We start from the raw sequence: 26,331 nt of genomic DNA on the forward strand, positions 1-26,331 counted from the left end.
CCCGCCATGTCACCGTCCATGACCACAGACAAAAGCCATCGCTCAGGCAGGAGGGGACAGACAGACAGACACACAAGAAAGAAATAATGAACAGAGAGAGAGGGGAGAGGGTGAGAAAAAATGACAAGCCAGGCAGTTGTGTGAGTTACGTCTGGCACGGCTTGCCAATCTAGTGGTGACAAAGGGGACAGAGAGAACTCTGTCCGATCATCTGCATAAACCCACATTAGCACAGATGCCACTACACAACACCCAAGAGACTGAGGGAAAGAGAGATTAGACAAAGATAGAGGGGGGTCTTACCTAGTTGAGAGAAATGCTTAAGATGTAAAAAAAGAAAGAAAAACAAGGTTTACACTCATTTAGCTAATTTCAGTTATTCCTGTCTTCTCCCAGGATTTCACAAGGGTAAAATTACAGGATGACCAGTAATGTAAACAATAACAAGCCAAATGTAAACATGGACATGGCCTTAAACAAGGACGTTGATCTCACAGAAAAATCTCCCCTCATTATGAAAATGTCATAAGAAGTAAATAAATGTTTACAGTTAAAATGCAGCTCTGTCCTGTCACGACTGCTCATCCTGGTGATTCATCACTGCCTCTATGCCATGAACAAGGGCAAACCCTGCAAAGGAGACTGACCACATGCCTGCCGCTGGGGGTGTGGTGGATACGGAGTGGATGGGATGGGATGGGAATGGGGGTGAGGAGGGAGCACTGTAGTAACCCCACCCCCCAACCCGCCTTGCCAAAAGCCCATTAAAAATTCTTCTCTTTCCAGTTCAGGAAGAATTATTCATGTAAATAATACGATGAGCTCAGCTCATCCGACCCACAAAACACTCTACACAAGTCCTAGTCTTGCCAGCCGAAAATCCTAGAATTCCAAGTACCAATTTAACTGTCTCTTGCACACAGAGTGGCATTGTGTCTGTTCTAATGCCTGTCCATTTGACAAACAACTGGCAGGTGCACCCATGTCTTCCTCTACAGTGCTGCTCCATTAGTTGTATGCAGTCTAGACAAAGTACATCAATACAACCAATGCATCCGTCCACCATGCTTTTTATGCCACAGGGCTACTAAGTGGCAAAGAACAAGCTCTTATTATTTGAGCAAGATCGTATATGAGTTTGCGTGTGTGTGTGTGTTGGTGGGATCGAGGAATCTTTTACCTCGTTTTTCCGTTATGAACTATCATGCCAACTGTAACACACCACCGCTGCTTGGACACCCTGACCAATTAAGGAACAAAATAAAAACACAAAGACCTAAGTTTCACCCTGAGACAGAAAGACTGCCATTTCTTTTCCAAGCCATCCACACTTCAAAATAATAATTATTAGATAAGCATTGAGCCCCAAAGTCAACTATAAGAAGTTAGAACAGTGCATTCTTTTTTACGGCATTAAACAAAGATAGTAAATCCGCCATATGTGCATGTTTGGATATGGATTATTTTCTCTCACATCAGCAGTTTTAGTTACTTCGCTGCTTGTGATATTTTTGGACAGCACGGAGTATGAATTTAGGCTTCAAAATTGAAGCCTGAGGTTTTGCATCAATTTCTAACAGCATATCTACACAGAGCGGGACAAAAATGGCAATTAGTCTTGTTTAAACATTAGTATTCAAAATACTTCACAGACTCAGTTAAATATTGTGCGACACAATGGAGCGAAAACAATCACAACCGATTAGGCCATTTCAATGTTGTACAGAGGAAGTCGATGTTGATTAGCACAATATTCACGAATATCCAAGCAGTCATTCCCTATTCTGCTCACACACTCAGTGAGACTGCTGTGCATATCGAGACGAGACCTCAACTTAATGGCCCCAATCTCCACCAACAGCCTGGGGTTCCCCATCTCTCAGGACCACAATAACAAATGACACATGCATGAGGCCGACAGTCCTCAGCCGCGGAACTGTTGCCTAGGCACAATAGACCCACATCGGCAAAATTTCATTGCCTTCCTCAACGTGATTCCATGTGGCTCTAGTAGGCAAGAGGAACTGAGGTGCTGGGGAGATGGCAGCCCCCATTGCAGCCCACTGCAGTCTCAGCACCCCTGGGCTCTGCACTGACCAGCGCCAGCCAGGGGCCCTGTTATCCCCACCCCCCACCCCCCTCCCCGCCCGTCCTCACCCCGGTCTCGGGCGATTTTGCACACTGGCAGCATTCCTCTGCAGGCAGCCCCCACGACAACAGAGAATCTCCTGTGTCAGCCCCCGAGCGCGCTCAAAGCAAACACAGCAGGACACGCGGAGAGGGGAGCACACAAGAGGACAGAAGCCCTCCCATCCCTCCCTCCCTCTCCCTCTCCCTCTCCTCACCTCACCTCACAGTGCAACCAACCCATCCCAGAACCCACCTTCCCCCAGCACCTCACTGTCAGCCTCACTCACTGGCCTGTGGAAGAGCGGAACAAAAAAAAAAAAACCACAAGCAGCAGAATGTAAACGAATGAATGAGTTGTTTGGGAGGGGAGGAGAGAGAAGGTTAGAGGGTCATTCCTCTCCCTCCTCTTGCTTCTCAAGGTCTCACACACACTTTATTACTACACTTCTTCTCCTTTCTGGTTCTGTGGAAATACCCATGCTGGCAGTCCCTCACCAACATGGCCCTTCAATGCGTCCACTGTGCCATCTGTTCTTCATACTCAAAGAGGGGGACACAACGAGAGTTGTGCCATGGAAACCATTATCAAGCCAGCGAGGGAGGCCGGGTTTGGAATGTAGGATTAGATTGGGGCTGTGAGGAGGGCAAGCTGGAGTGTGTGTGTGACAGAGAGAGAGAGAGAGACAGGGAGACAGAGAGACAGAGAGAGAGAGAGAGAGAGAGACAATATCGAAGAGGAGTCTAGCTGTCAAGCAGGCAGATGAAAAGAGAAAGTGCATGCAGGCCACTGAGAGCCAGTCAGAGAGAACCATGAGTTCTAATGGAAGCAGAGAGAGAGAGAGAGAGAGAGAGAGAAAGCGAGAGAGAGAGAGAGAAAGCGAGAGAGAGAGAGAGAGTGTCCATTCCTGGACGAAAGAAGAAACACTGATTGGAGGAGACCGACATGCCTGAATCGAAAGCTGCAGCAGCAGAATGGACAAAGCTGTGCAAACTAAGAATGCTGTTGAGGGAGCGAGCGGACATGCAAAGAGCTTGGCCCGAGGGACCCTGTCATTAGGAAACTCTGTGCCGTAATCACACTGATCATCAGTGTGTAAAACAAACTCAGCAGACATGGCTTGTGGCACAGCTTTTTTGTTGAAGGGCTTTTGCTTGTGACAGACTGCGAAGACACACTCTTTTTTCCTCTCTCGTTGAGTGTGTGTGTGTGTGTGTGTGTGTGTGTGTGTGTGTGTGTGTGTGCACGCAGTCATAAGCCAACACAAATCAAGGAAAGGCTCCCTGTACAAGGGAACAACAGACCGATGACTCATCCCGAGTGGAGTTTTTCCTGGGCCACAATTACACATAAAAGCACACAGGCGCACTAGTGTTGCCGCAACATTAGGTAGCCCCATAATGAACACAGCACCATCTGAGGCACGCTGTAATAGTCATCCAAAGGTTAATTACCTTAGTACTACTATTCTACAATGACATAACACAGGGCCTTTAGTGATGCACTACGACTCGGTCATTGCCGTTCTGGTAACAACAAACGTATAACGCCCTGTTTTAATGATTTAATCTCAGCATGCTTCCTGTAGTCCTCCATATCACCATGTGCTGATAAAACAAGCAGTAGTATGACTAATGCACACGGCTCACTGTGCAGAAATAGCTGCATTCATTTAAATTCATCTCGCGTCCCCTTTTCTTGAGAACAGAGTTTGTCAAGTTAGCCTGTGCCCTGATGGCCAACTGACAGGGAAATCAAGCATCTTCTCACTCCTTCTCGGGGCTCCCTGGTGTGGGTGGCTGGCAAGTCAGGTGTGTACTGGCCTGTGTGTAAGTAGGTTAATCTTCTCCCTCTCTCTCTCTCTCTCTCTCTCTCTCTCTTTTCTCCCATTGAACCACTGCTCAAGAGAATAACCTCTCCCTATTACACAAGCGCACTGGGCTATTCTTAGCGCATCACAAATCTGAGCTCTTCTTCATGGGCACAAAGAGGAGCTGCCATACTACTGCATGGGTGATCCTCCTCACTCCTGGGGTGCATTTCTCAAAAGAGAAGTTGTTAGCCTGTTAGCAACTTCGGTAGAAAATGCATTGAAAACAACAAAGTAGCTAATGCAACTTTGGTTTCGAGAAATGCACCGCAGATCTAACACAACCTGAGCTCTATTGAAAACCAGGCATAGGAGCATCAGAGGAGCATCAGAGACAGGGTCCACAATAATACAATAGTATAAATGCAATATCTGCACTTCCCAGTGAAATCTCGACAGATCCCCAAACTCGAGACATGTTGCATTGCAATGTTATTAATGCAATGCAACAATAGATTGAAGAGTAGATTAGCAGTTACACCAGCTGGTGTCTGCCCATCACATGTATGCCCAACACATTTTCCAGCAATAAAGACAAAATAAAGAAAATAATGAAATAATGTAAAGTAAAAAGAAGCATTTATGTATCAACATGTGAAGTGGTGTAATGATCATCATGGCCCTTCCTCATACTTCAGTAGGCTATGTGTAATGAAAGCAATGCTGTTCAATTTTGCTCAAAAATAACATCATATAGAAATGAAATGACTTCCTAAAAAGGTAACCGAATCCATGAACCATTGCTCTCAGATCAATGTCTTATTAGACAGCAGAGCATCATCCTTGTCTGTCATGCAGCATGATGCTGTAGCTGCTATGTCCCTCCCAAAAACATGTTCATGAATAAACATAATGCGAACAAGTAGGTCATGGCAACCATTAGTCCATCTGTCTTCATTTACGTTCCAATGGGTCTGATGCCATTCACTACATTTACAAATTAACTGAGGATCTAATTACACACGCTTTAATCTCCATACAGGAAGGAGGAGAAATGATGGACCCGTGCCATCTCTGTGGTTAGCCTACATTGTTGAACAAAAAATGGTAGGCTACATGTAATTGTCGTGAATTACGCATGAGCAAAACTGTGACCAATACAAAAAATATGGTAATTTATTTCACAAGGAATAATAATCCATGATAATGTCACAGGAGCCTGACATGCTGCATTCATAGAGAAGATATGTGTTTACTTTAGTACAACAGGTTATCCTTTAAAAAAAAAGATTCCAAAGTGTCAATTCAGTTCCACTTGGAGGGAATATCTATGGTGAGCGGTGGTCTTATCCTCTGGTATGCTCAGTGCAACAGTGTTTATTTTAACGAGATGCGACTTTCCATAGTGGTCTCTGACTCAATTTCTAGAGGGGATGACTGTTCAATATTGTTCTAGTGCTGCATACAACTGTAACCCTTTTGACGTTGCGAAGTCAAATTCCAGGGTCATCATTACGCATGGATGAACTGGAACAAGGTGTAAACCGTTATCTGGTGTTGCATTGGCTAACATTAAAAAACCGGTTCGCCCCACTATGTTTTCTGACTTGTCTGCGCAAACAGTTTTAAAAGCAAACCTAAAAGATGTAAAAAGATGAAACCATATTTCATTTAGTGATCCACCACAACAATTCTTCCGCATGCCTTCCATTTATCTGTGTACGAACGCATCTGTCCAGATAGCTAGCTAGCTGTGTGGCTGTGGACAACAGGATACAGCTTGAAGGGTGAGGATAACCGTTATGTTGATTCACTTATCAGTATAGCCACATTTCTAAGCATGTCCAGTGTGGTCAAACTTATAGGCCGTTTGCGTTGTGCTCCTATACATGTGTGATTGTTCATGTTACTGGGCCGCCCAGACTGACGCCCGTTTTGCTAAAAATCCGTGATGGAATGGTCTGTTAGCGCGCGGCCTTACCTCTTCCAGAACGCTGACCGTGTTTCGGCAGCTCTGCAATCGGGTAGTGAAGCTTGATGTAGTGGGAGAGTTGTAATCCTCCGTTGTCTCCGAGAGAAACTCGGACACCGATATCTGATCCGGCATCCTTCGGCAAGTTATCGTCCAGGACAATAGATGAAGAAATTCACAGGATAAACACCATTAATTACAGAGGGAAAATGAGTTGATTGTTTCCACCTTCAGACGAGCGTGAATGACAATTGATCATCAGCGATCTACAAATGCAATGCAGTTATGTCCACTGGCCCAAGTCCCTAAGAGCTACCAGACACAATTCCCTCCTTTTTCTTGATTTAATTGGGCTTTCGCATCTAAATAACGGTATCCCCGACGCCCTTGCTTTGCCTATTGCAGCACGAGATAAAGCACCAACTGCACGGAATATTTTCATTCCATTTCGCAGCGCAAATCTTGCATTGTTAGAGGGATGAAACAAAATCCCTTTAGATAACTAAGGGCTCCAGCTCCGATGATGGCCGTTTCATTCTCAGTTTTCCCTTTCTCTCCTCCGATTTTTCTTTCGTCCTGACGGTCTCTGCTTTCTGACACCAGCGCACGCACGCACGCAAACTCATCCCCTCCCACAATTGATGACGAGGATAAACAAGGAAGAGGTCTGCGCATGCCTCAACACACAATGCATTCTACATTCTTGTTTGGATGTTTCGCATGAATAAGCGAGGTTTAGACTCTACACACGACAATAATGCATCCAGTGAAGACACAGGAAACGAACAAATTACATTATTGAAATGTTTACCAAGCCGACTTATACAAGTGATGCATCCTGAAATTTCAAACCTATGCTAAAATAACGGTACTGTCAAGTCCGTTATTGCTTCAACTAGAAGTGGGCAACTACGTTATTATTGGGGAAAAATAGGCCTAGCTATTTAACAAACACCATTTTAAACACCAATCCCTAACCAATTGTGTGCGCACCTTATATCAAGTGGCATAAATGAGCTGCAGAAACGCGCGCGCCTGGCATATGCTGATCCTACGGGAATCTGTAGGTCCAGTGTGCACTTTTCAGCCATTATGCAGATCCTAACTTTCCTGAAAATAACGTTGCACCTGAGTTGAAACAAACAAAACGCCCATCCAAGAAACTCGACCCACTTGAATGGTTGCGCATATTTGTTCAATGTCCTTAATTACTTCTTAAATGTAGGCCTGAAATGTGTGTGGAACGAAAAGCAAGCCTAATTGCGCAGCCAGCACACAAACATCACTTACCGGTTCCAAAGAGAGTCCCTGGATGAAGATGAGAAACTCGACAGTCGAGAGGAAGAGGCCCTCATGACGGCGGTCTCCTCAAGAAAATGCACAAGCAACATAAGTCTCAACTCATCCAAAATCCCAGCCAACTTACAGCCCGCTACTCTGACAAGCGCTGTTGTCAAACTTACCCCTCGCCAATGCAGTTTTTAAACCATGTCTAAGTCCTGTGGAATAACTAATATAGTCAACAAACTTTTCTTTGCATGTAGTTCTACACGTCGACCGGATCCGTTCCCAATAACACATACCATGAACAGTTTTGAGGGAAAAGCAACGCCTAATAATGTATCTTACCGAGACGGGCGCAGTGTTTCCCCCCAGCAGTACCACTTCCAAAGACTTACGAGAATCATACAAAGTGTTCAGATAGGTATGTTCATGATGGACCATACTTCATTCTGCACAGCCCAAAAATGTTGCCTACAGCGGCTGCGAATCAAACACCCGCAGCTTCCACATATGTCTGAGGTAAGGACATTGATTTCTCATCTGGAACTGGTGAAAAGATCAGCAGTGCGGACAGGAAGCGAAAATCAACCATGTGGACCACAGGGAGTCAGGGCAGGGGGAGGGCACTTACAGTCGGCAGGATGAGGAGGGCAGTAATGAGACAACAGCTGGGGAGGGGTAGGAACTGTACAGTAGGGGGATTCACCTAATAGGAAAATACTGAATTTCAGGACCGCTGAAGTTACAAAAACAATATATAACTGCAGTGTCACTTTAAATGCAGATCAAATGACTTAATTGGAAAATGGTCCAAAATGACCCCAATAACTACTATTTGTGCACTAGATAACATGAACATTAATGCATTGCCATGGAAGACTTGTCTGCAGGAAACCATAAACACACACCAGAACTGACAAAGGGAATACAAGTGGGAAAAAAGTGCATTTATTGTGGAGGATCTGACCAGAGAATGATCAAAACAAGGGCTGCTGAACAAAGCCCTCCTCTTCCTCACATCTCGTTAAGATGTACACAGACAGCTGGTCTCGTCTCCATTTTACAGTCCGTCTCCAACACCCACATCAGCACCAACGCATTCAAACTTTACCACAAAAAAACTCCTGTATTCATTCCTTTCAACATTTAGAAAAATATTCAAGCAACATAGCTTTTCATAACACCTATATAAAGGCAATAGAAAACATTGCATTCAACACACGAGAAACACGGCTCCTTGTAGAAGGAAAACAAAACAAGAAAACAAAAAAACAACAACAGAAGGTTGTCCAGTTGACTACAAGTCTCTTGGGTTGGGGGGAGATGTGTGGACGGTGCACATCGTCGCTCTCCCCCACCCCTCGAAAAGCCCACCTCCTCCTGTTTCATCTCCTCCTGTGCTACCGGCTCGGTGGCGGTCGGAGGACAGAGAGAGCCACACTCCTAACACAGGTTGCCATGTGACTCACAGCCTCAGCTGGCCCCCCTATTGCCTGGCAGCAGCAACTAAAGGGGCTCCGTTGGGGAGGGGTGTGTCCTGCACTAGCCCCTCTCCCTGCCACGGGAGGGGGAGCAGGGTTCAGTCCGAATCCGAGTCACTGCTGTCCTCTGAGCACGAGCTGCTGGTGGCATCCGACCGGTCCTCGTCGTCGTCCTCTTCGTCGTCGTCATCCTCGTCATTCTGCAGAGGACAAACGACCCCTCGTGTTACGAGACCTGACGTATTACTGGCATGTCCTGCCTGAGAAGTGCATCTGGGTAACTGTTGTATAGGTGATGAAAAACTGAGTTAGGATTGGAGTGCCTTTACATTTGGTGCAGTAACTCCAATCGTTTAAAAACAAGTGAGGAGAAAAGTAGTTAAGACATAAACCTATCGACCTTAATAGATGTTACATTTGTCATAATCAACTCACATTCCTGTTAATCAATTCAGATCTTTCACAACATGGTTCGTACACATTCAGTGACTAAAAGTCAGACATAACACTCCATTCATCCCGACCAAGGGGGAGAAACCGGAACGATACACACCTCATCCTCGTCATCGTCCTCGTCACTGTCTGTGCTGCCAGACGACTCGTCGTCATCCTCCTCTGAATCTGACGTGTCCGTCTTTTCGTCCTCTTCATCGGACTCGGATGTGTCCTGCTGCAGAGCACAAATTCACAGCTTTCTCCTCGGGGTTCGTAAACATTATTTGACAATCCATTGCTTTCAAACTATCACACACACACACACACACACACACACACACACACACACACACACACACACACACACACACACACACCTGAAGACAAACACACGCACACACAAAGAAACCAGCATACACAATATGCTGTTGAAAAAATAGTTGTGTGAGGTTTCTAATGGAGATCCCTCATATGGCATAATTCACTTCTCATTGACATTTTAAACAAATAGATAGACTGAGGAGGCTGCACTGCACTTCAATCACACGTTTAAAAACTTAAGACAATAACTCCAATCTTGCTCTACAAACCATACAACCGGTGAGATGTACCGCTCTTCAACCTAACATTAACGCTAAACATACACTCTTGCTACGTGCTGCCCAAATATCCTCAAATATGTTTGTCATTGTGAAGTCACTACTGTTATGATGTTGCGTGACTCAACTTATTTGCACCAAAAGATCAGTGTACAGTCAACTGTGTATGTGGTAGTGTGTGCACCGTGAGACAGAAGAAGAGTTGCGTGCAGTGTGCATTGTGCATTGTGCAGTGTGCAGTGTGGGTGGGCGTTACCTTGGCCCGGTACGCCATGGAACGCTTGCCCCCCCCGGCCCCCACTCCAGTGGCTCTGGCACCTACCGCCTTCGCCTTGGTAATGCGCACTTTCGCTCCGGGACCTCGCGGCTTGGCTGTGGCCCGTCGTTTCTGATTGACGGAGAAGGGTAGGGGTAGGAGATGCAGGACAAAAGGACAGAGAGGGGAGGGGAGGGAGAAAACAACCCAGGAAGAAGGAAAGAAAAAAAACACATTTCAAAGCTCAAAGCACTGATTAGTAGCCCCGAAGAGCAGCCAAGAAAACACAGCTTGTTCCAGAGAGGACAGTTAGCTCAGTTACAGCCGCATTAAGAGCCATTCCAAAGCAAGAACAAGTAAAGCCAAAGTGCGCTTTGCAACTTGATGTTAAATCACCAGTAAGGGAGCTCCCCCATCACGCGCACGCACACACACACACACGCACACACAGCTAGTGGTAAATCAAGGACAGAGCACAGCCTAGAGAGGAGCTGGACAACGACTCTGTCATTGTGTCGAGACAGATCAGTGTAAAGGGCTTTTTTATTTTATTTTCTTAGCAGGGTAAGGGGGGGGGGGGGGTTAAGTGTGTAAGCTTGAAGGGTGTATTATAGTGTGTTAGGATTAAGAGCTAAAGCGCACACACACACACACACACACACACACACACACACACACACACACACAAGTACTCACCATGGTGGAGAACTCTTTATACACAGCACGCTCCTGAGGAGAGAGGGACTGAAAGAGAAAAACATACAAACATCACTGTGCATCAATCTGTATAGAATATTAAAAATCATTCGGTCAGCTTGACACAACAAAGGGATATTATTACATATTTAGTAAGACTACATAGACTTTTTTAGGGAAAAAGTTCGTTTTGGGGGAATTGAAAGAAACATTATTAAAACATATTTACAGAATGGGATTTCTTGTAAATGCAGTCACTACATACATTTATGTACAGCTGGGACAAAAGTTGACTGGTCCATGTCTCCACTCAGTCTCTAGATCATTTTCCCTTAACTTTTCTGAAATGTTAGATTTGTAATATTTTGTTTTAAATATTGGGATATTTATTGAGTTAGCTAATGCTTTGATTGTGCTCAATACACATCATAACACACCAGACCCATTAGATAGCCTGGTTGGGAACGTTTTCATTTCAACACTAACATTTAAACTTTTGTGCAGTAAAATGGAAGCCTGTCGCCTGCTTCAATGAGCCACCCCCGATGGACATCTGAGGTACTGCAACTTTAGAACGCGCCTCTCGTGAACTTGTACTTGAATAGCTGTTAATAGCATTAAAGTAAATGTTCATTTAAAAAGCCTAGAATTGTAACAACTCAGTGCTCAGAGACATCCATCACATGCTCACCAAAGTGCAGCTGAGAATGTAGCGCCAAGATACCTGCCTCACATGAAGGGCACATTCAGGCCATAGAGCTTGAAAGTGACGTCACTTCCCCCGATTTCATGGGACCTCAACAGCGTTTTTAGCCGAAAATCGTAGCATGTAATCCAATGGCGGTATTAAAATGATATTTCGATCCCCTTCGAGTTGTGCCACAAGCTCCATATATGTTGTTTCTGATATTTTTGTTGAATTTTTCGTACAAACCCCCAAACTTTTTAGAAACCTGTGTTTCTTCACATTTCTCATGCAGACGGCCTCGGAACAAAACATTGATACTTCTGCATGAATAATCTTTATCTAGCCTCTTAAACAGCATATTTGTAGCCCAGCGCATGACAGAGATCAGAAGATATTTACTCGCAACCATGTTGTTAGATGGTCAGCTTAGGTCCCGTGAAATGCGGAACTAAGGGCCGGGACTTTCAAGGTCTATGGAGGTAGTATAAGAACTGGAGAGAGTGAATAAGTCCCGCCCCCAGTCATTTCAATGGGGAGTGCTAGGCAAGTGAATTCAGCCAAAATTGAACGAATTTTTCAGCTTCAAACATGGAGTTTCATGGAGCTCATTTCCGCCAACAGTTTACTCAGCCAATTACGTGCCACGTTACTGACTGCTGTGAGGTTGACCAGAAAGCTATATGGAAGACGGGCATTGGATGAATGGAGATATTATAAGGTGCCCAACCACAGACCTACATAGACCAATACTAAACTCGCGCACCCACCAATCATAAGTGGGGTTGGAAATGCGAATTTGTGAAAATGGCGACAAGGAAGTGCCTTGCTAATCGGCGAAGCTAACCAGCCAAATCCTGACCCCCTGATTCAGGTCGACTGAGAACTGTGCCAATGCCCGTTGGGCGAAATTGGGCGGAATTTAGCGCATTTGGGCGGTTTTTGAGAACCTTTTGGGAGGGATTTGATCATACATATCTGGCAACACTGTGATTAATGTCCTACCTTGACCCAGGCCTCCAGCTCTGTCTTGTACTCCATCTGCTGCTCCTCCACCTGCTTCTTGTACTTGTCCTTCTGACTCTGGCTCAGCTTGTGCCAGCGCTTGCCGATCTCCACCATGCGCTCCTTCAGGCTGAAGTGGTTCAGCTCGCCGCTGGTCAGTAGCTCTTGAGAGAACATCTGGTAGCCGCTCCTAATGGGAGGGGTGGGGCACAGACCGGTAGGCCAAGAAACGTTAGGAGAGGATGGAGAATGTAGTTGGAAAACAAAGTACCCCAACTACACTGACTGTGTATGTTGAAACCTCAGCAACTAAAAGTTTTGTTTTATATACTGGACTTTTTTTTGATCTCTTACGACTTTTTTTGACAGGACAGTTTGAGAGGTGGACAGGAAGCGAATGGGGAGAGAGACGGAGAGGGGTCGGCAAACGACCCGGGCCGGGAATCGAACCCGGGTCGGCCGCATAGCAGACGAGTGCCCTACCAGTTGGCCACGGCAGGGCCAGCAACTAAGAGTTTTCAGTGTCAGTTTCCATCAGTCAGCCGGGTTAGGCTGAATCAGAAAACAGGCCATAGGCATTGGATGCCTGTTGACCTTCCCACTTCACTTGGACAACACAAGCACTCTACTCACACGGGCGGTTTCTTCGGCTCGCCATCAAATTTGGGCTTCCGCTGCCCCTGTCCTGTCTGTGGCGTCCTCACGTCCAACAGCTCTCTCTGCAGGAGAAAGAAGGTCAGTGCATACAGTCCTGTACATGACTCACTCACTGCAGCACAAACACAGAAACTCATTAAGGCCCTCGGTATGCTTGCTGCGAGGCTGCAGGCTCTCCAAGAATAAAAAGGCCAATGTGCATACATTTGTGTATAGTGCATAGGCATGCAACCTGAATTAAATTACGCACTTAGAACTTTTCATGTCACGACCAGGAAACGGGCATTCACAAATACTGCAGAAATGAGTGAAAGTAATGGCCGCAACAATCCTTGAGGCACAGCTGATGCACGACCTAAACGGTGAAACTCCATCAAGTCATAATTTGCACAGTTTAGAAAAAGCATGTTGGGGGGAAAAGTGGACTACCAGCAACAGATCCTGGCCAAACAAGCTTGGTACTACTCAAATGCATGACAGGGCAACAGTAGGGATGAAGGACCTGTCAGGGGAAGGGACCAACGTTGCAACGTTTCTTTATCACAGGTGAAAGACAGTGGTCAAAACATCACTGACCACGGTCCGGTACTGAACCTCGTATCGCTTCTGGTCCTCGGCTGCTTTTTTGATCCAGGGGATCTTCTCTTTCTTTTCCATGGCCTTCCAGGCAGCTTCCATGGCATTCTGTGCCTTTTTACGGTCACTCTGCATCAATGAGAAGAAAACACAAGCTATTCTCATATGGACTGCACAGTTTAACACTTCCTTGAAAACAAGACACATTGGACACAAGGAAGACACTAGAACCTCAGATTGCTACAACAACCAACAAACTGACACTATACATGGGCCGGACTGTGATATTAAAACAATTGTTTCAAACGCTCATACTCCTTTTTGACATGATGGTTACTACCCATTTAAAGTGCTGCCAGCCATGGACATAAACCACCACATCATCTTGCATCCTTACCCTGTACTTGGCCAAGTAATCACCAATCACACTCTGTTGCCACATCTCCTCTGCCGTTTTTGGCGTTTCAGGGAGCCGCGTTTTGCTTTTGTTGCCTTTTTTGTCTTTTACGGCAACACCCTGTACCCAGTGATCCAACTCTGGATCTCTACACCGTTCCTGAAAAAAGTAGAAAAACAAAACCGAAAAAAATAATCATAATCACAGTACAGACTGGGAAGGGAAAAGGTCTTTAGTAGTATTTGTTGTGTGTCTGTGTTAGTAACACCGTTCAAACGTCACACTGAATTGGCATAAAAACATGTTATTTTCTTCCCGCCGTGATCATGCAGAGTTATAGATGCCTACCTTCGCAGAGGGAGACTTGGCCCTGAGTGGGCTGTTGGTGCTGTTCAAGCCCAGCTTGTTGCCCGGAAGCTTCTCCTCGCCCAGCACCCGATCCCTCTCCTCCTCTGGCAGGCTCTATGGGTGGGCACACATACATATGCATATGGTTCACGGCAAGGCATCGGAGGGACGATAGATTAGAACACACAGAAAGATTGAAATAAATATTGAGAAAGATTGAAATGCAGAAAAAAAGAGAAAGAAATGCAGAAAGAAAGAAAGCATGCACCAAATACAATGTTTAGATTTTTTATGTATAGTCACGGACGTGCACACATACCTCCAGAAAACGCTGGAGATCGATTTCGTACTGCTTCTTTTTCTGAAGATGAAAACAAAACAGAATTGTTGATTAAACTCAATTTAAAAAAAAGATGTTTTGCAAATGCCACTGCAACACTAAGACGCTTGAAGTGGAAGATTATCGGAGATGGGTGAATTTTATTTCATTACAGCATGAAATGCCACTAAACGAAAAGCGTATTTATCATTTTTTTAAAAACCAAAGTACCAGTAACACATCCAGACATAAAGTGAAACATCTCTAGTAGTAACTCCATCATTTGGTCAGTGTTTCCCCATGATCTGACCTGTTCACAGCGTTTCTGGAACATGTCCTTCTCCTTCTGCGTCATCATCTTCCACTGCTTACTGCACAGCACCATGCGCTCTGTACTCGGCACATCCTTCATGTTCACCATCAGCTCAGCACAGTATAGCGAGTAGCCATTACTGACACAGCAAGAGACACAAGCAAGCATGTCATGTCATGTCATGTGTGCAAAGTCAAAAAAAGATACAAATACTGATGAATCATCTGAAGTCTCAAACGGCTACTTTAAGTTCTGAACTAAAAAAAGCTAGCATTTTTGTAACATATAGTCATTTAACATTTATGACAACATTTTTCTTAAGGACATCACTTCGGCTTCAGACTACTAGTAGTTGTACTAGTACTAGTAGTGGCAAGGTAGTCGGAGAGATGACACTTACGGTGGAGGTTTGGTGGGCCGGCCGTCAAATTTATCCTTGAGTTGCCGCTCAGCTTTGGTCAGGACGGACTTGTGGTGCTCATCTGAATTTGAGTCTGGGTGGGCCTCCATGTACGCCCTCATACTGTCCTGCAACATACACAAGGGCCCAAGGCATAGGAACTTAGACAACGGCCTACAGAACCCGAGATGTAACACAAACAGCCTTAAGTACAAACCCCAACTCCGGTTAAGTTGGGACGTTTGGTAAACAGTGAATAAAATCAAAATGCTATCATTTTCAAAACATTCAATCTATTCATTAGATGGAGAATAGTGAAAAGACAACATATTAAGTGTTAAAACCGGGAAAAAATATTGTTTTGGGGGACATATGTACTCATTTCTAATTTGATAAATCCAACACGTCTCAAATAAGTTGGGACGGGGATCAGTGAAATTTAGTAAACATCCAAATAAGATAAAACAACAAAGAAGAACATTTCAAAATTAATTGTACTGATGGACAATATAGGTGTCCAGGTATAAGATCATCACAGAGAGGCTGAGTCACTCAGAATTAAAGATGCAAAGGGAATAATTACCATAGTTATTACATACATTTTTGAATTCCCTTTGATTTACCACGATTGAGTGTATATTATATTTTTGTTATTAAAATCATTGTATAGGTTCATGACATCATGAAATATATATTGACTGTAGTCTCACTCTAGCACTCCAGGAATTAGAGCTATTGAAAATTGACCATATTAAGGATGCTTAATGCGTGCAAATGATACAGGGGTGTAACATTCTCCTAAGCACTTGAGCTGACTTGAAATAGACCCAGAAGACATGGGAAACTGTCCTTTGCTTACAGAAGTCAGCAGAAGTTGTAGAAGTCCATTATTTTTGACAATAATAGAGCATTGCACATCCTGTGCTACAGTGAAAATGGACCATCCAACTTGTGTTAGTGCTAACTTCAAAAGTCAGCCTCCATGATGGCATGCGGATGCAGTAGTGCATTGGTTAAGATGTTCTCACTCATCTGTAGAGTTAAATACAGTGCTGAATGGTATAAATGGGTTTTAAACAGCATGAAAAGCCACTCATGCATTATATTTTGAAGGGAGATCTTCGATTACTGCCACATAGTAAGGTCAAATTGTAGGGCTGGGCGATTCACCCTGAAAAAAAAATCTAGATTTTTTCATTACCAAACTCGATTCACGATTCACGATTCGATTCAATACCCCCCCCCCCCAAAAAAAACAAAAAACAAAACTTGTTGAGCTCTCTAGGCCCCAACGTGGTGTGTGTGTGTGTGTGAGAGAGAGAGAGAGAGAGAGAGAGAGAGAGAGAGAGAGAGAGAGAGAGAGAGAGAGAGAGAGAGAGAGAGAGAGAGAGAGAGAGAGAGATTGACAGAGAGATTGACAGAGAGATTGAGAAGTAGGCTCTGTTTGTGTGGCGGTGCCTCTGGTGTGTATGAGTGAAGCCTACTCAGACTGGACCAGTTTATATGGACATGGGGTAGCCTATAGCAGGGGTTTTCAAAGTGGGGCCTGGGGACGCCTGGGGGGCCGTGAGAGGATGCCAGGGGGGCCGTGGCAGATTGGCAGGGAAAATATAGCAAAATTAATTGAATGACCTAAGTAGCCAAAATAAACCAAAAATAGGCTTAAATCCCAAAGGAATATTTTTTTTCTTTACAATATTTATGTATTGTGCTTTCTGTAGTACCTGAATTGTCTTAGGAATACACAAACTTTATCAAGGTGTGAGACTGGGTGCACAGAAAAAAATAGTGTGGCACGTCCTATGTCAGGGGGGGCTTGGCTGTATCTACCTGTATGTGGAGGGCTCATAGTAAAGTTTGGGAACGCCAGGCCAAAATAGCCTAATGTAATTTCATCTCAGAACATTGCTAATAGAAATGACCAATTGAGATTACTTTGAAACATCTCAGAGAAAGAACAAAAAATGTGAGGGGTAAACCCTCAGGCACTGTTGAGATCTGTCGTCACGTGCCATCCATCCCCACAATATATTAATGGTGCATTATAGTACAGATGTATGGAGGCTCTTGTCCCAGATGAACAAATTTAGCAATTGCCTGCTGGTTTCCCATCAGAGCCCATAGTAATGCGTCGTCTGAATACATGTCGATGCATCTGAACACTGCTGCGTTAACACAGCGAAAACATTTTGGAGCAACACCCTAAAACAATGCTTACTTCAAGACGGTAACGTTTGCAAGCCTGAGTAGATTAGACATCGCGTTTCATGCATTTAATCAGACATCAGCGCATTCGCACAGGATTAGAACAAGTTTTACAGCTGGTAATTTCTCCAGACTGCAACAGGTGGTAAAACTCTCGGCGAAGTTTACTGATATCGCCGCTATCTTTACTGACATGGCGCGTTCTTCAGACGCGGTTACTTTGCCACAAGTCTCCTAACTAGTCCCGTCCGAGAATGGCTTTTAGAGAGAGGGGGAGAGAGAGAGCGCGCGAGAGACAGAGTGCTCCGGTTGCTTGGGTGTGTGTGTGTGTGAGAGAGAGAGAGAGCGAGAGAGCGAGAGAGAGAGGGAGGGAGAGAGATTGCTTTCAACTCACATATGTTGGTTAAGATCATACAGGCGAGGAAGCAGCACATCCAAAACTTTAAGCATATGTTGAAAACCTCTCTTCTCTGCCGAATAAATTGGAAGCATATCGTAGTAGGTAGTTCTAGGCTAATTGCATCCGTGATTGCGTTCCACCTTGCTCCACTCTTGTGGTAGGGGTAGAGTAGTCTGTTTACCATTTTCTCCGCGAGATGTTTTCGTTTCAAATATTGAAACATGCCTGTAGTCCGGCTGCTACGACGTACAGCTTATGTAACGGCAACACTGTCATTCACAATTTACAAAGTGGTAGGTTGTTTGGTAGGCCTATTCATCATTGGCAAAATGATAGGAGGTAGTGTCACCTTTTTCACTATATTTCTGTCAAACCATTTCACTCACCACGTTTGTTTGTGCATGTAATGGGGGAGGAGACACAGAGAATGCACTATAGGCTAGACCTACGTCTTCGCCAAGTGGCGAACGTAATGCAATGCGCTGTGCGCTTGGATACATAAACTGACAGATGATTAAAAAAAAAAAAAAAAATCGTATATAACGCGATTTCTCAAAAAACAAATCGATTTGACGTTCAAACTCGATTTTAAAATCACATCGATTTTTTGCCCAGGCCTATCAAATTGCATTCTCTACTATGTTTTAACAGTTTGGCTCCATCATAAGGACCAGCAGGTGATAAAATGGTGGGCTTTTGGTCAAGAGTCAAGACCTGTCACACTGTAAGCACTACAGAAAGGAAAACATTGCAAAACATGACAAGGAATACACCCACCATTTAAGCTGGTGAAATCATGTCCAAGATAGGAATTAACACTGTTTTTTATATAAAATCATCTCATCAGTTAATGTATTTAACTGTTAAGTGTTGTCTTTTGTTTTGTTTTTAGTCTTCCTCGATATTTGCTGCCATTTATTGTCCCCGTCCCAACTCTTTTGAGACGTGTTGGATTTATCAAATTAGAAATGAGTACATATGTCCCCCAAAACAATATTTTTTCTCGGTTTTAACACTTAATATGTTGTCTTTTCACTATTCTCCATCTAATGAATAGATTGAATGTTTTGAAAATGATAGCATTTTGATTTTATTCACTGTTTACCAAACGTCCCAACTTCACCGGAGTTGGGGTGTGTAAAATATCTACCCGACCCTACCAGTATATTAACATAATTACCAAGATCATACACAAAGGGTATTGCTGGTCAAGGAATCGGTCAGGTTATTTTAGGGTACTGGTCCAATCCCCTAATATTCTGAAAGATCCCACAGCTTTGCTGTGGATGGGTATGTGTACTCTTAGTGTGAGTCAGCTCACTTGTTCATGTGTATGTACAGCACTACTCCTAATGGAACAAACAGAGAGGACTGAACTCTGTGTTTAAAAACGTCTAGGATCTAGAAGCATCTGGCTCAATCTTACTGATGAAAAGCAAGATCAGGTCAACACAAGTTACAACGGGGTAAGAAGAACCAAAGGTTTGAGTTGTGTGAGATATTATTTTAATGCTGAGCACTTTTGTGTGTTGCAAGACAGAGACAAGGGGCATTGTGAACCTCACTCTTGAGTTTCTGTAAACATCAGCAACCGTTTATAAAAAAGTAAAATGGGCATTGTGAACATCTCTTGAGTTAATAACCGTTTATAAGAAGTAAAATGAACTCAGTTGTACCTCATAGTCCTTCTGCAGCTCCAGGGCTTTGCTGATCCACTTCAGTCGCTTCTTGTCTGACAGCTGAGACCACTGTCGCCGCAGAGCCTCCTTCAGTTCCTTCTGGCTAACCTTGGATGGACAACAACAAAAGGCAAAATAAACAAACACCCACAAAATTGTGTACAGAATAGTGCTTCTGGTATGCTTTTAGTAGATGTACGTATGCATGTCTCACGTCTGTTACTTTGCCAACAGAAAGAATGAATTGGGTCAAAAGATCAACTCTTACACCATATTGAATGTGTGTGTGTGTGTGTGTGTGTGTAGTGTGTAGTTACATGTAGCTTAACACTGTCATGCTCTAAAGAACTCAGCATAGTAAGTCACTTACATCTGGGTGGAGCTTCATGTAAGTTTTCTTCTCATGGTTATACCACAGTTGTTGGGGAGTCTTAGGTTTCTCAGGGAGATCTGATTTCTTTCTCTCTTCTATCAATTCAGGGTGGTCTTCCCTAAAATTACGGAGCAGTAAGGTCAGTTGAATGCAGCCTTTAATGTTCATCTGACATAAGAAATCAACAGCCTCCAAGTCAACAAAACAAAATGATACCAAAGGGGGAAAACCCACTGAAAAGGTGTGGCATGAAACATAGCTTACAGGGATATTAGACAATAAAGCTGAAACTCCTGGTTTTAGACAGGTTTGGCAATAGCAGCCCGGCCAGTGTAGCACTCCCAACGAACAGTTCTAGTAGAAACCGGAGAGTTGATGTGCACATTTAATTTTGACGCGATTTGGGCAGCTGTGGTTTTACATTGTATTGGATATAGTCTGGATTAGCATCCTAACATCTCTTTCAGACAGGTTCCTCTTGTATCCACACTTAATCCTGTTGGATGAGGTTTGTCCTTCTTGGTGGTATGCTGACAGATTACCCTTGATACCCTGGCTCTTGATACATCACAAAGACTTGCTGTCTTGGTCACAGATGCGCCAGCAAGAAGTGCACCAACAGTTTGTCCTCTTTTGAACTCTAATATGTCACCCATAATGTGGTTGTGTGCATTGCAATATTTCGAGCAAAACTGTGCTCTTACCCTGCTAATTGAACCATCACAATCTTACTGGAGCAATGTCCAATTAATGAAGATCGGCCACTTGGCTGGTTCCCTTTAGCCATGAAACTTCAGATACTAAAACGACAGGTGTTTCAGTTTCATTGTCCTCCATGTCTCCATACAGTGGAGCTTATGTCTCCATACTACGGAATAAGCTTTTAAACGAGTTAAACTTACTTAAATCTTGCCATGTTCTTTTCAAAAGACTCCTTCTCTCTCTGGAACTCTTGAATGTATTTCAGCTATGAAGAAAAGAAAGAGATTTTAGACATCCTATAGTGATAGAACATGTCACTCCATAACTGAAATGAACTATATTCTTGAGTAATTTGTTCAGCTCTCTCACCTTCTTCTTCTCTGGGAGTTCTTTGTACTTCTTAGATAATATCTTGGTGAGATCTAGATTACTCATCTCTGGGTGAATTTTGGCGTACTTTGCTCGTTTCTCCATAAAGAAACGAAAGTATGGCGTTAAAGGCTTCTTCGGGAAGTCTGGATGCGTCTAAAAGTGAGAGGAAGGACATCCATACTTATTTTGTCACCACATTTCTGCAAGGATCAAAAACACCAACTACATAACTTCACACAACATACTGCTCCACCAAGCACTACCTAGGACTGCCCACTACATCTCATCAAAGTTCACATTTTCAACTTCCTTTTACTGCAGTGAGCATCTCCTACCACAGAACAAGAACTTTTTTATTGTGTACAACACGCTACCCTACCCCGACATACTACCTTATGTGTTTGTGTGTGTGCATGCGTACGTGTGAAGGAGTCCTCATATAGTGTAATCACCTCTGTCTCTCTCTATGCCTGCCAATGTATGGATGCTTGACCCTGGCTCTTCCTCTGAACCTCATCACCTGGATAGTGGACGTATTGCTTTGCCTTTTGGACAATGTTGGCTACTACGCCAAACTTTTCACATTCAATCACTGCTGCTGGGCTGTGTGCACTGCTGAAGGGCTGATTGCACTCAAGTGTGTGCCATACGTTTACTGCAATGTGCAATAATGTGTATTGGGCGTTTGTGTACTTTTGCATGTATTTAAGCTGAGAGACACCTTTTCCTTCAGGATAAATAAAAGTACCTCACTCTACATCTAGGATGTTGTGCACATAAAAAAACATACCGGTAGTATACAAAAAACCTGTGTGATGAATGAATATATATAAAGATCATATGTGGCTACAGGTTTTTAGCCTGAAATCAGATGGGACAGTAGAGCTTGGCAATACGTGACAGAAAAGGGTAGGATATGCAGATGACCTCAAGATTGGAATCGAAACTGGTGCCCGGGTATTAGGTAAACTGTAACCTTCCAAACAAAAATCGAGTCAAAATGCAATGGCTGATTAACACATACCTTCAGTTTCTTTCCTTTGTATGGGTTCTTTACATACTCAATGGCATCCACAATGAGCTCAGTCATGGTCCTATATTTCCGCACCTAAAAGAAGATAGGCCATGTGAACTTAAACATTTTCAAACACTTGCTTGAGATGCTAGAAGACATGAGAGAAAATAACTCTTGGAACACAATTAGCATTAAACACATATGTGACTACTGTAAGTACAGTATTTTTTACATATTCATTCAGCTCCATTTGTGACACACGCCCACATATAGCACACTTAGCCATAATATCAACCGGTCATGTTGAAAGTGCTTCCACCGTGACCATTTCTTTTGATTGGCTATTGCTCTTTTGCTTAAAATTGCTGCAAATATTTGGCATGCCAAATCTCCATGCCCAGTTGCCAACAAGGACGCAACTGTTTACCAGGGAGGGGGTAGATCACACCGAATGACTTGTGTCATTGGTGTCATCAAATGTCCAAAAACTCTCAGTAATTAGGAAACTACTTAACTGTAACTAAAACCGTATCAGGGCTCTAAATTAACACCAGCCAACTAGCCAAATGCTGGTGAAAATTCAGTTTGGCTGGTAGAAAAGACAGATTACTAGCCACTTTTACCCATTATTCAGTATGTGATTGGGTAGTAAAATTAACATCTACTGGCCATTTTGGCTGGTGATGAAAAAAGTTAATTTAGAGCCCTGAACCGTACGTCCTGAAATCGGCTCAAAAGAAAAAACCTATGACAAAGTAATTACATCGCTATCCTACTTTATTTGATGGATGCCTGGAGTTTGATACAGAAATGTATGCCTCCCTGACAGGGTCACTTCAGTATTGTAGCCACTTATTACCTCACAGGACAGCTTCTGCCATTTCTGTTTGCATATGTCTCCCGAGTAACTGGAAAAAGCCACTTTCTCCCAGTCAAAGTGAGACTCTGTGGTCTTGTACTTCATGGAGTCTGCATCAGGCAGGATGCTTCGGATCCTCTCCAGTAAAGTCAGGCAGTCTTCCTTTCTCCACAGATCATCCACTGCAACAAAAAGGGGAAGGCTCTCGGTATGATTCTTCATGGATCGTGTGCATGCTGTTGCTTAATGTTTGGTGGTAAAGGACAATGCCTCACCTGCTTCGGTCTTCATTCTTACAGTCTGGGTGGCAGAGACACTTGTGCTGCCATTCATGATGAAGACTTACTGGGCAGTTCCAAATGGACACAGCCCTGAAAAACAACATACAAAAGCACAATCAGAGGTCAGTCACATACCATGCTGCAGTGTCATCACTGAAACTCAAATATCAAATAGAAGTAGTATTCATTTTATAGACATTAAGGACACCAGACGTGTCATACTTCAACTTGAAATAGCTGTACAGAAACGTATTTAACGGGTCTATTCATCTAGTATTTGACCGGTGCCAGTGAAAAGCCAACAAATGGTTACTCAATTTGCGCTGATGGGATACAAAAATTCCACAAAGGACATTGACCAGATCCAACCCTCGACTCCGCCTATGCATCTCCATTCCCCTCCCAACGAGATGTATCGCATCAGTGCGATGTGGTCGGACCGCCACGATGAAACAAACGTCTTTGCTAGCAATTCCTTGAGATAAGGAAAATGGAAAGCCAACGCCGCTTAATTATACAGCTTGCTACTACCTGGGCGACTTGTAGACGGGTGTTGTAGCATGGACATGATAAAGCGCACGTGACAGTTCTCCGACCGCTGTCGACTGTAGACAGGCAGCACTGACCAAGCCGGTGTCGGTTTGTTGTTGACATAGACAACATCCATCCGGGGATGATGACATGGTGAGAGTATGTAGCCTAAACGTCTGCAACCTTGTATTTTTCCTCATAGTCACGTAACTTCAGATAATCTTAAAATAATCACTTACATGATTGTCAGGGAGTCAATGCGTAGCCCATCGGTAACGTATTAACTACCGGTAGGCCCATAGGCTACGTGTGTGTGAACTATTTCCGACTGAAGTTGCGCTTTGGTAGCAGTGACATTCACGACCGCTTACCAGGCTAGGTCAAAGTAGATTCTTTACAACCAACTGAATATGCTTGCACGAAACAGGTGAGGTTGGTCTGGCAGCTAGATACTTGGAATCTCCGTTTGATTGTAACAGGAGCAAAATTAAGATGGCCTTGCTTCCACATGGGGACCGAAAAGCAGCTGTATTATCGAAAGAGCTAGCAAACAGTGGCTATTAGCTACCTGGTGGTGATGCTTTACAGACGATAAACAGAACATAATAACGAGTCTTTTCAGTAGATTATTTAAGATAGTGCGACTATAGTGTGGCAGTAGGGACGTGGTGAGGTAAACAGCACTCCAACATACTGCACACAGCCGTTTTCGTTAAGTTGGCATGCTCTCTGACCTACATTCCGATTAAGGCTAGTTGGCTAACTAAGCTAATGCTGAACTTAAGTTTAGTGGTTGTTCGAGTGGCATTTGGCGATGATATGGTGAGAATCATCCCTCGTGCATAACAACAATACAAATATTGCACATTTAAAGTAGCCTAGTCTTTTCTAGACGACTGAGCAAGAAATCAGACATGACAATTATTTAAGCTATGCTAAAGTGAACAACTTAGCAGGGTTAGGCCAACACCTCGAGATTGTCATACATTGCAAATCAACATCAACTCTAGAAATTGTGTGTGTGATAATCTGAAAAGAGTCTTATAATACCATCAACGTTTGCCGATGAAGATAACCTTTTCCTTTTTTGTTCGAAAGTGTGGCCCGCTTAAAGTTGTGCTGGTATGCAAACAAGCGTGGCTAAGTCGAGAGCTAGCCTAACGTAGGGCTGTACACCTCGAGCCAGGACTACACTGGCGGAACAGTTTCCAGAGACAGCCTACGTAACGCTACTTATCCGCCCGCCACCCCCAAGCGGTGGCGTCGCTGTGCAACCGAGCGAGGCGCAGCTTTTCCCGGTTAAAGTGTCATCCCCGCCCGCCCTCAAGGTCGACTTGGTACAGAACTTACTCAACAGTTGCACAGCATGCCAGCTATTTCAAATAAGATTGCAAACATTATTTATTGCATGCAGCAAGAGGAATGGGCAACAAAACGTGTTGATAAACACGCAAAGATTTAGGAAGTATCGTTGAAAATTGTACACGATTGAGAATGCACAGTATGCTGCTCTATGCATCAAGTCAAGTGCTTGACAAAGAGGTTACCACCAGCAGTGGTTGCTATTTTGATCATGGGAACGTAGCGCAGTAGCGGCTGTTGTCTGCGCACAGCCCCCGTAATGGCGCCCTCATTCCGGCAGGAGTCAGCACGCAGTTTCCGCTGGCACGATCAGAGCTAAGCAGATACCTCGTAGGGTGACACGGTCGCACTGTTCAACCTCGAAAATATTTGTTAAGGTTGTTGTTTGTGATCGGAATATCTTAATCCCTCAATTAGGTGTACAATCATTCAAAGCCTCTTCAGAGCACGTGCATCCAAACATTGCAATATATTGACAAATAGTAAAAAATGTATATAAAAATATGATGAGGAAAATATAAAATGAGGAGAAATAACATTTATTTTCACACCGCTGAGACTACTACGTTTTGACATTATTGCAACAACGGCTGCAAAATAAATATGAGGACGTGAGCGGGTGTCTCTGCCTTCCCTCGCCCCAAAGCTCTCACTGCAGAGCCGCCATGAGTGTTACAAAGGCTCGGGGACGAACGATAGGGAAAATGCTTGGATCGACGTCAAAAATAATTATACCACTCACCTTTTTCGTCAGTTCGGCGCTGACAGCCCTTAACAATTGTGATATAATCGAGTTGATTATTTTGGTTATGTTAAAGTTCCTATTTTTCAGCGGTAAACCCCGGGGAGTCAGGTCGAAACAGATCCGACAAAAGAAGCGTCTGGTTCGGTATGAAACTCCGCCCAGCGCCGCAGGGGGAGGAACTCAGAAGGAAAACAAGCGAGAAAAATTGAGAGACAAAGAAACCACAATGAAACTTAACTGAAAGACTACAATAATAATGTGTAGAACTACTACTTTGTTCACAAGCATTACTTGTTGATTGATTCACTGTTTTATTATTCCGAAATTTGGAATTTCGCGAGGAAGCTCTAACCCACAGCTTGAGTTATTCAGGTGCACAAACGTGGCCTTATGACAACACAACACATATTTTAATTTAGCACGAGTAAATATTTGAGTCGCATTGA

General features: G+C 43.8%; 2 protein-coding genes across 6 annotated transcripts in view; both read right to left on the minus strand.

Moving 5' to 3' along the window:
* Positions 1-8,037, minus strand: part of asap1a (ArfGAP with SH3 domain, ankyrin repeat and PH domain 1a) — a 45,706-nt gene extending 37,669 nt beyond the window's left edge. For both annotated transcript variants that reach the window (XM_063219252.1, XM_063219251.1), the window contains exons 1-2: positions 7,201-8,037; positions 5,920-6,046 (exon numbers count right to left, since the gene is read on the minus strand). In XM_063219252.1, the coding sequence (XP_063075322.1) occupies positions 5,920-6,046; positions 7,201-7,301 (228 nt within the window). In that variant the 5' untranslated portion in view covers positions 7,302-8,037. The remainder of the gene's footprint in view (positions 1-5,919; positions 6,047-7,200) is intronic.
* Positions 8,038-8,120: 83 nt separating this feature from the next.
* Positions 8,121-26,071, minus strand: ubtfl (upstream binding transcription factor, like). 4 transcript variants are annotated; one of them, XM_063219256.1, is made up of 20 exons: positions 25,883-26,071; positions 23,242-23,337; positions 22,967-23,148; positions 22,117-22,200; positions 21,090-21,245; positions 20,921-20,985; positions 20,016-20,136; positions 19,643-19,753; positions 15,362-15,489; positions 14,959-15,100; positions 14,649-14,690; positions 14,330-14,443; positions 13,982-14,140; positions 13,585-13,713; positions 12,985-13,070; positions 12,352-12,541; positions 10,662-10,709; positions 10,032-10,097; positions 9,229-9,345; positions 8,121-8,956 (listed from the first exon to the last, which is right to left on the minus strand). In XM_063219256.1, the coding sequence occupies exons 2-20, from the start codon at positions 23,297-23,299 to the stop codon at positions 8,774-8,776; spliced, it is 2,181 nt and encodes a 726-aa protein (XP_063075326.1). In that variant the 5' UTR covers positions 23,300-23,337; positions 25,883-26,071; the 3' UTR covers positions 8,121-8,773. The 4 variants fall into 4 exon arrangements, with proteins under 4 accessions (XP_063075326.1, XP_063075323.1, XP_063075327.1 ...); XM_063219253.1 differs by having other exon boundaries at positions 9,966-10,097; positions 25,883-26,066; XM_063219257.1 differs by having other exon boundaries at positions 8,121-8,875; positions 9,966-10,097; positions 25,883-26,065.
* Positions 26,072-26,331: the final 260 nt, after the last annotated feature.

Source organism: Engraulis encrasicolus, chromosome 16 (genome assembly GCF_034702125.1).
Source record: "Engraulis encrasicolus isolate BLACKSEA-1 chromosome 16, IST_EnEncr_1.0, whole genome shotgun sequence".
NCBI lineage: Eukaryota > Metazoa > Chordata > Actinopteri > Clupeiformes > Engraulidae > Engraulis > Engraulis encrasicolus.